Source organism: Momordica charantia (genome assembly GCF_013281855.1).
Source record: "Momordica charantia cultivar OHB3-1 chromosome 10 unlocalized genomic scaffold, Mcharantia_2.0 BLBB01000010.1, whole genome shotgun sequence".
Lineage (NCBI taxonomy): Eukaryota > Viridiplantae > Streptophyta > Magnoliopsida > Cucurbitales > Cucurbitaceae > Momordica > Momordica charantia.
Window position 1 is genome coordinate 16,953,335 of NW_028275158.1, and position 10,375 is coordinate 16,963,709.

Sequence of the window (10,375 nt, forward strand, 5' to 3'; positions counted from 1 at the left end):
GAATTTTAGCTGATATCTCCCTACCTTGCACCAATCCTTCATGTTGCAAAGGATGTGTCCTTGTTCTCTGCCTTCACAACGAAGGAGAGCCTCGTCGGCAATGAAAAGATTAAGGGTGTAGAAAAAGCTGATATGTTCATGCAAAGCTCTACCAGTCGTCATGGAAGTGTTTCCTGATGACAACAATTGTGGATTCCAGTTCTTGATCTGTTTCAGTATAAACCTTTGGGGTGGGGTTCGCAAGTATGGGTTTATCATGACCTGCAGTGTGTTGGGGAGGAGCTTTGTTAACCGGCATCTTGCCTATATTAAGGGCATCGCGGTACGTGGAGGGGCCATTTTACTGCTGTGGAGGATGGGGTTGGGTGATTAATTTGCAGGGTCGACGGGTGTGGCTGTTTAGCAGGGCTGTTTAGAAGGGTATAAAAAGCTTTCCATCCTTTTCTATCTTCTCCAATGGGGATTAGCAACTTATTAAGTCCTCCATTGTTGTCAAGCTTAGCAATCTCTGCCAGAGTGCCTTTTCTGTTGAAGGTTTTCTCTACCCAAAGGGTTTGATCATCGATACGCGTTTCCTTGAAGAACTTTTGGTTGATGGGGAAAGTAAGGAGAGTGGAGAAAATGTTCTTGAGCAAGTCAAGAGATGACCAATGGAGGGATATGAACTTTTGGTTGTTACGCGTTTCTGTGATTTGTACTCTGCTGCCTCGATATCTATGATCAATGGTCAAAGCGAATCATTTTCTCTCGATAGTAACAGGTCCTAAAGATAGGTGGGGGCCATGGGGAGGCTTCAGGTAGAGGCATGGTGGGTTGCCGGAGAGGGAGGGTGGCTGGGTTGGGGTAGTCGGGAGAGGAGCGGAGGTAGAAGAGACATAGCTTTTTCCTTCTACTTCTTATTAAATTTTATGATTATGATGATTTATGCAAACCAGAGTTTTCGAGGCGCACCTGGCTTCGCCTCAGGCGAGAGATGAGACATTTTTGCCCAAGTGCGCCTCGCAAGGTGCAATCAGGTGCTCGCCTTTGGGCGCCTTGGCGCGCCTGTCGCCTGAGGCAAGGTGATCGCCTCCTTCAAGGGGGCGATCTGCCTTATTTATTTATTTTTTAATTTTGTATGTGTTTTTTTTTTTTGTAAACACACCCCTGCACGACCCAAACCCTATCTCTGCCTCCCCTCCCTCTCGAGATTCACCTTCACGGGCTTTAAGCCTTCACCACCATCAATCTCCGTTGTTGCTTGTCTTTATTTGGAACTAAACTCATAGAATTGGTTGTTTTATGTATCTTGTTGACATTTACTATCTTGGTATTAATTTTTTAAGGTAATTTATGCACTATATATATAATTTTTACTTATTTATTAAGGTGCGCCTCGCTTCAATCGGGTGTCGCCTTTGTATCGCCTCTCGCCTCAAGGCAATCAAAGGACTTGTCGCCTTGCGGTGCGCCTTGCGCCTCGAAAACACTGATGCAAACGTTATGTTCTTGGTTGCTGATATAGTCTTGGGCATACTGGAAACTATGTTAATTGAGTTTTGGATGTGACAAACAAACATTGCAAACTCTCTTGAACTAATTCACTTATTACTACATATTATATATAAAATGGAGTAGTTATATATATAAATGGACAATACTCGGGGTTTTTATGAATGAGTTAGTACGGGGGACTATGTTAATTGTTGCAGTGTGGTTTTGGTTGGTTGCAATTGTGGAAACATGCTGCTTGAGATTGTTATGTTGCAGCATGAAAGCATGTATTAGCATCTTTGTACATGAGTTTATTAAGTTGAGCATGATTGAGAAAGCATGTTATGGGACTGGAATGTGAGTTCTAGAAATGATATGGATAAAAAATGATCGGGGGTTGATATGTCAGTGTCTAAGGTTGTTAAATCGTGAATCGGAACGTAAATCGTAATTGAAGTTTAATGTATTGTGTATCGTAACGTATCATGTATCATAAGTTTTTTTAATATATATATATATATATATATCAAATAGCAAATAAGTTCAACATTCCTTCTAGTGAATGTGAAAAATAAGATTAAGACTCCCAAATAAGTATCAAGAGACTTTAAAACAACAAAATAGCTTCTTTCTTCAACTATGAACTTCAATATTCTAGAAACCAATATCATCCAAAAGATCATCACTGTCAAATGCTTCATCTCCGTTGCTTTCTTCTTCTACTAATTCTATTCCTTCTTTCCCTTTTTCACTTTTATTTGAAGAAAGATCTCTCGACCCTGAATAAAAATAAATAACTAATGTTACTTATGTGAAATAAATATTTAGTTTAATAAAAATAGTAAAACCATTACCTCTCTTCGCTTTTGCTACTTTCTACTTATTGAATGTCAAAACATTCATTTACGTTCATCCAAGAGGTGTTTTCTGGCAATGTTGGATCTTCTCTCTCAGTAATCCATTCATCATCAGACTCTAAATCTGATAGAAAAATAGGATCATATAATTCACCTTCTAAAATTCTTTTTTGTGTCTTGCTTCTAATTGAAGATTATATTTTACAAAAACTAGTACACTCAGTCTTTGCTGTTCCAAACAGTTCCTTCTCTTTGTATGCACCTAAAAAGTTGTCAATGTCAATATTGTAAAGTCTAACACAATTATGTGAAATCATTTTTCTAATCCTTTCTCTTAGTCTCCTAACTGAGAATGAGGCATCCTAAAATAGATAACATACCTGATCAAATGTACTCCAATTTCTCTCACACCCTGTAGCACTACAAGTGAGGCTAAGGATTCTAATAGCAGATTTGGAGCTCTTTGCAGCCTCCTCCAAAAGATTCCCACCACATAGTTTGAATAAAACAAACATAGATATCAATAACAAAATATCTTTTGTTTCATTATTGAATATAGGAAACTAGAGTTAATATTTTTTATGCTTTTAGTTTCTCTTTTACCTGACTGCTTTTTGTTGCGCATCTGAACTGCCATATCAATTCCAAACATGCTTTCTGCATTATGGAATAACTCTAGTTGCTTATCAACTTTTTCTTTGACTATTGGTGAAGGGCACATCCTCTAGATAGTTTGATAAAGTCCCATCTTGACCTCATAGTCAGCATTAAATTCAGGAGCATAATGAAATCTAGGATTTAGTTTTCAAAATTTAATTAGTATCCATCTAAGTATGATACTAATGATAGAAATTAGGAATGAAACTTTACCTTGGGTTAAGATAATATGCTGCTGCATGAAGAGGCCTATGAAGTTGCATTGCCCATCTCTTATCAATTATGTCCCATATAGGTTTATAATGCTTCTGGATTTTGTTGAAATTTTTCTCAATTTGTTCCTTTGCTTTGTCCATTGCTTCATATATGTAGCCCATTGCAGGTTTTGCATCACCATCAACAAGTCTTAGCACTTTTACTATAGGAACAACACATTTTAAGCAATACTTTATTGAGGACCAAAAGCTTGAATCACCAAGAATAATTTTCATTATAGCATCCTGATCAGATTTTTTTGCATATGTACTTCTTTGCCAATCTTCAGATCCAAACATTGCTCTCAAACCTATCTTATTTTCTACCAAACTTCTCAAAGTTAGGTAGGCAGTTGCAAATCGTGTTACGCCAGCCCTTATTAATTCTATCCCTTTAGTATGCTTTCTCATAAGGTTTAGAACCCAAGAGTGTAGATAAATATAAACAGTAATTTTCCTAGCTTTGGACATTGTATCATTATGTAAGGGCATATCTCCAATATCTGATAAAATCAAGTCTAGGCAATGTGCAGCACAAGGAGGCCAAAATAGATGTTTGTATTTTCCCATCAATATTTCTCCAGCTTTGACATAAGCAGATGCACTATCTGTTACCACTTGAACTACATTATCTGCACCAATTTCTTCTGTACTTTTCCAACAACTCTTATTGATTGTCTCCACCATCTAACCTCATGATATGATGGAGGTTTTAGTCCTGGACCAAATGAAGCAACCGAATCTAATATAATCTTGAAATAGGGGTTTTTAACTAAATTAAAAGAAAGGGCATTTGAATACAAAAATCTATAAATATCTGTGCAAACACTTTCTCTATCATCTTTCTTCCATATGGTGTTCAAAGTAGCAGAATTAGATTTTTGTATGCCCTTTCCAAAAGCATCCATCATCAATTTTTTTGGCTACTACCAATATCTGCTTCATCTTTATCATGAAAATCATCTCCATCCTTATTTTTCTTGTTTTCATTCAATAATTTCTTGAAAATATCTTGTAATTCATTTGAAACTTTACTATATGGAGCAACATATTTTCGAGTATGTACTAAATGATTTTTAATCCTAAAAATACCTCCCCAATAAGAATTTCCACAATGATTACATCTCAATTTGAGTCTTCTATTTTTTCCTTCTTCAATTTTAACACAATGATCCCACGTTGGATCACTACCTTTACTGCCCTTCTACCATTCTTTTGCTTCGTAGAATAAAAATAAATAGTAAGAAAGTGCTACAATGGTATAAATTAAATGAAAAACCTGAAAATATAAGTCCACTTGAGAGTTGAGAGCACCAGATTCTCTATGGGAATTGGGAACGAGTAGCTTTCTGTTTATGTACTGTGAATCTGTGATGTTAACTTACTTTATGAGGTGTGTGTTATATATTAATAAATAAAATAAAACAATTTTGATTATATTTTATAATTTAAAAATATTAAAAACTTTTCATCTCCTTCCCCCTTGGAACCCAAATGGGCCAAACCCAACAATAAATTTCGTTTTAAATTTTAAATTTTATAATCCCAATTGGCAATTACAGTCAAACTAATTATTCTTCTGCCGCTTCTTCTTCCGCCCTTTCTTTTCTTCTTTCTTCTTCTTCTTCTTCTTCCGGCGCTTCTTCTTATTCTTTCTTCTTCTTTTTCCGCCGCTTCTTCTTCTTCCGTCCCTTTCTACTGCTTCTCGACATGGAACGCACGACCAGGTGAGTAAACCCCCCCCCCCACCGTTTTGAAACGTACGATACGCCAACATTTGCCACCGTTAGGTATCGAGACCTTGCGTAAAAATGGTCGATGATCGATACACCAACCTTAGATAAGATGAGTGTCAAGGACTCGGGTAAGTATTGAGATCTTGGTGAAAATAGTTAAGGGTCAATACGGTTAAAAGGGTTCAGGGTCGATACAACTCGCTCAAAGAGCTCTTGAAAGATATCAAATGTGTTTGAAAGAGCTAGAAAAAGTTTGAAAGTGTTAGAGATTCTAATAGAGTTGTGATTTGAGGCTTGGGCATGACATGTAAAATGCATGTTTAGTTGAACGTAGGTGTTAAATGTTCTGTTTAAAATTATGTTAAGCATGTTGTATTGGCAAACATTTTGAATTGATAAGCATGTTATTTGTGCACGACCCTTCAAGTGAGGCTACTTAATAGGTCTTCACGTACTCCCTCCATAGATTTTACCGGTAATGAGGAGTCCTTTGAGTATGTTGATGATATGGAGGAGACTTGACTAGAAAGACGATGTGATTACGTTATTTATATTATCTTAGCTTCGTTATTTAATCTTGAGTATGGATTGGATAATTTTAAGTTGATTTTTGCATCTAGTATAGGTTTGTTCCTTGATTGGTAGGAAGATTTTGGTTGGTTTCTGTTTAAATTATTGAACAAACTTGTTAGCAAGCAGATAGAATAGATGATTTTTTATTCCAGTTGATTTGTTTTAGAATTGAAAAGTTCTTGAGTGTTAGTAGAGATCTAGTTATCCACTCCTGTTTATGAGAAGCAATCTTTATGCATTATTCGAATGGAGTTTTAGCAACGTTTGTGTTTGGGTTATTGAAAATTTGGGGGCATTAACCATTGAAAGACATCTTGATTCCCCTGTGATTCTAACTCCCCGTTCCCTTCAGCTTCATCTGAAAATTACCCATGGCGGAAAATGTCTCTTCAGATGACAAAGGATCAGAAAGAATAAGTTCCATGGAGATCCCTTTGCCTGTAGATAAGTTAGCATTGGAATCGATTGGCCATGGCTCCTCCTCCGGCCCCCAGATCGAGTTAGTTTCCCACTCCCGTTTCTTTGATAACATTTTATTTGTTTTTAGCTAAATGGGTAAGTTTCATTACATTCCTTTATTTGAGGCCTTATGTTGTTCGAATTTTTGGCTAATTTTCTGTTTAAAACTCATTGAGATTATCTTTTAATGTAGTGGGCCTAAAATGCATGTGGTTCTTGTAGCTACTGGAAGCTTCAATCCTCCTACGTATATGCATTTACGCATGTTTGGTGAGTTGCTCTGATAATTTCTCTCATTATGTTGCCTTAATTTACTTTGATATTCATGATAATCTGAAAGCTGGCCCGGATAGAGATAAATAATGGAGAAAGCTAATGAAATTATAGCACAATAAGTCCCCAAGGGGCAGGTCGGTTGACAAGGGCTTGGGGTCTCTTGATCATATTGGTTTAAAAGTCTCAAGTTTGAACTTTCCGACAAGCTTAATATCAAAAAATCTTGATGTCTCCCAAGTCCGGACCTTGGGGCGGCGTGGGTGCCATGGGTATAGGGGAGCAAAGTTCCGACTCCTCACCATAAAAAAAAAAAAGAAAAAAAGAATTCTAGCGCAATGGATTTCAGTGTGGGAATATCAGACATATCTCGATGTATAAGAGTCCTTATAAAGTTACAGTACATCTAAGAGTATGATATCTGAATTTTGTGTTTATTTGAATTCATGTGTTCCTGCTCAACATAGTGAGGAAGCTATTGGATAGGCATAGGATTCTTTAGTCTTTATTCATTGAAATCATGTTTGTTGAGGTTTATGATGACTGATTAATGAACTAGTCGAAATACATCGTGATCAGTATTTAATTAGCTCTTCAGTTGATAATGTAGAGATTTCTTCTATTTAGGAAGTATCGAGATGAAATTTCCTTTTTCGTTTTCGAAAATTGTTTCGCCGTCCGCTTATGATTTTAAATCTTTATGGTTGTCACGATAATGTTATATCAATAACTTTTCGAACCTAGCCTAGAGAATGTTAGATACAAAAATCTTATAAGTAACAACTGAAAATTATTGTTAGTTACTTATTTATTCTGAATATTGAGTTTGGTTGTGATTAAAGTGAAACTTAGATTTTAATTTTGTGCATAGAGCTGGCAAGGGATGCACTTAAATTAGAGGGCCTTTGTGTTATTGGAGGTTATATGTCTCCAGTTAATGATGCATACAAGAAAAAGGTATGCAGCTTTATGATTTGGGAACCCTTTTGTTGGTAAAATAAGAAAAATAAAGTAAAATTCAAATACTTTCTGCAGTGAGTTACTTTTTTTTTTAATAAGAAATAATTTATTTCCCATAGGAAGTTTTTCCAGAATAGGGATAAGGGATCCACCTAAGCTTGAAATCGGTTGATATTATAAAAAAGCTATTCAATTTGCAGAAATAAATTAAGGGAATAAGTTTTGAAATGTCTGGAAACGAATCTCCAACCAGAGGAAATGGACGTAAATCAACTCTAATTGTTTCTAGCTTATACTTTCCTAACACCGTAGTATTATTTTAAAGAAATGAAAACAAGTGTTCCAAAAACCTTCATTTCCTGGTGTAAACTTTTTGATCAGGAATCACCGGCTCTTCTTAGACAAGGAGCTGGTTTTTGACACTCTTTTTGATAATATCCTATGTCTTGGTGTAAATCTTCCCCTTATTTTCACTCTTATAGTATGAACTCTCTTTTATCCAATTCGAGAGTATTCTGTAACTCCATTGGTTTTTTTTTGAAATTTTCTCTCCCCTCATGTATTTCACACATCAATAAAATTGTTTCTTACAAAAAGAACCCTCATTTCTCAAAGTTTCCACTCCTTTAGGAACAATTGGAGCTTGCATAAAATTTCAGAGGGTTGAATGGTTTTGATTATGATAGAACCCTAACAACTAGAAATATATTGAAATGTAAAAGATAGAACAATACAGTAATTCCCAAGTAATTCGAGGTAGTTGGACTCTCCCCTCTCTTGTGTATTCTGACTCAAACCTAAACCAACTAAATTAATGCCTATCTTCATCCTTTCCTGCTCACTCTATTTAATGATAAATCTCCTACAACTTCCTTAGCTAATTACTAATTTACCATTAATACCCTAACAATATTCCCAGTTCTATACTAATAGCATTCTTATCCGATTCTTAATGAACTAGTCTTTATAAATGATGGTCGTCTCATGGTTACTATTTATATTAAGTTCTGTTGTATAGCCTAAACAGAGCAGAACTTCTGATTAATCTTTAGGGTCTTATATCTTCTGAACATCGAATCAAGCTCTGCAGCCTAGCATGTCGAAGTTCAGATTACATCATGGTCGATCCATGGGAGGTATTTTTTTTTGTCCTCCCATTCCCAAAGAAAAAAGGGTGCTATGGGTTATTCTTAGTATGCATATTGTGTGTTAATTTTCTGAAACTCAATTACTTCACCATCCTTATGGTTGGATGTTTTGGAATTTTACTTCTGATTTAGGCCAGTCAAAATGCCTACCAACGCACATTAATGGTTCTGTCTCGAGTCAAAACTTCACTGTGCAACAGCGGATTGATACACAAAGGTATGGTTTCTAGAGAATGATGATGCCATTAGAACTATCTAAGGGATGTTCTCGTCGTAAGAGTTTGGGTTGTTTGAAGATATATATCCTTTGAGGTCTCTTGAGAATCTTTTAACTTAACCCTTGTCGTCTCTTGGATTCTAGCCTTACAGTGGCGAAACTTTCCCCAAGTTAGACGAGTGTCTGATAAGGATCCTGATTCTTAAAAAGAAGGAAGAAAAACAAAATGATCATTAGATTCGTTAGAATTGAGAACATGTGAACGACAAAATCAAAATGTCATCGACGTAGTCTAGTTTTACTTTATTAGGCACAATATCTAAATTCGGAAGTGATGGTAGAATTGGTTAAGTCCCATTTTGTTGATTTAAAGTTTTGACGTAAGGTTCAAATCTCAGTAATGCAAATGGTCTTTTGCTCCTTTTTCTTTTCATCCTTATATTAGAAATTTATATTTTTTTGAAGCATGCTTTACATGATTTTCTTCAGAAGAGTATTATAACAATTTTATTGTCTCTCTGCTTCCGAAAGAATTCCTGAAGGTGATGCTTGTTTGTGGTTCTGATTTGCTTCAATCTTTTGGAACACCCGGAGTTTGGATACCCAATCAAGTACGGATATTATCTCTATTCAATGAAGTGATCCCGATCGCTATGATTTGATTCAAGCTCAGTACTTGTCTCATTTTCCTTCATAGGTTCAAATGATATGTAGAGATTATGGTCTCGTTTGCATTCGCAGAGAAGGACAAGATGTCGGGAAAATCATATCAGACGATGAAATTCTATACGAGAATAGGGTAAGCAATGCAGTCACAAGGGCACTGCAGTTTTGTAGTTGCTTTTGTAAGTTCTAATGTTATCTTTTTTTACAGAGCAATATCAAAATTGTAGATGAAGTTGTACCCAACCAAATAAGTTCAACCAGAGTAAGGTAAGCAGAAACAAAATGAAGGGTAAATTTGGAAACGCAAAAATTTCGTTATTAATTCATATAATTATTTATATCTCTATTTACAGGGATTGCATTTCAAGAGGACTGTCAATCAAATATCTTATTGCAGACGAAGTTATTGAGTATATAAGAGAACAACATTTGTACTTGAATTCTTGATGCTTTTTCACTCATTTTCATGTCAAGAAAAACCATTATTTACCTAACCAGACACAAAGGTGTACAATCCAGTCAAAATCTGAGTTCTTGTTGTTCATTTCACCGGTTGTTCTTTTACTTGTTCTAGTGCCTGGCGAATGTCAACTGAGAGGGGAGAACGAATGGTTCAGGAATCGATTGGTTGATTGGTTTCCCGCGAAGCGAGTGAGCCATTTGCCTCGTTGTACATTCACTCCTATTATGAGAATGAAATGATGCTCCAGCTCAATTCAAGACTAGGACTCCTTACAACTTGCACCAAGTTGGTTAGTATATGGGGTGCGATTGGAGATGGATTAAAAAGGTAGTCCAGCAATTTAGTAAGTCAATTTTAAGGAAATCAAGTAGAAAATTAAATATAAGCATCCTTATAATTTTACCTTTTTAAAATTTATATTGAGAATCAAACAATTTTACACCATAATAATAATTTAAAACGATAACTATTATTAAAATTACTCAAAATTAATTTTTGTATAAAAAATAATACTATTTACAGCATAGAAATATAATTCTAGATCATTTTCGGATGCAGAGCTAATTATAGAAGAGAAAGGACTTTAGATGTCCCACGTCTTTAAATGACCATGTTTTTTTCCAAGGTAAATATATAAGG

At 35.5% G+C, this 10,375-nt stretch overlaps 1 protein-coding gene across 2 annotated transcripts; it reads left to right on the top strand.

Annotated features, from left to right (window-relative positions):
- Window positions 1-4,792: 4,792 nt before the first annotated feature.
- On the top strand, window positions 4,793-9,822 carry NMNAT (nicotinate/nicotinamide mononucleotide adenyltransferase). Of its 2 annotated transcripts, none has more exons than XM_022288403.2 (10): window positions 4,793-4,968; window positions 5,903-6,049; window positions 6,203-6,279; window positions 7,154-7,239; window positions 8,295-8,378; window positions 8,523-8,607; window positions 9,139-9,218; window positions 9,305-9,406; window positions 9,482-9,540; window positions 9,627-9,822. In XM_022288403.2, exons 2-10 carry the CDS (start codon window positions 5,922-5,924, stop codon window positions 9,718-9,720), a joined length of 795 nt encoding a protein of 264 aa, XP_022144095.1. In that variant the 5' UTR covers window positions 4,793-4,968; window positions 5,903-5,921; the 3' UTR covers window positions 9,721-9,822. The 2 variants fall into 2 exon arrangements, with proteins under 2 accessions (XP_022144095.1, XP_022144096.1); XM_022288404.2 differs by having other exon boundaries at window positions 4,966-5,105.
- The last annotated feature ends 553 nt before the right edge of the window (window positions 9,823-10,375 follow it).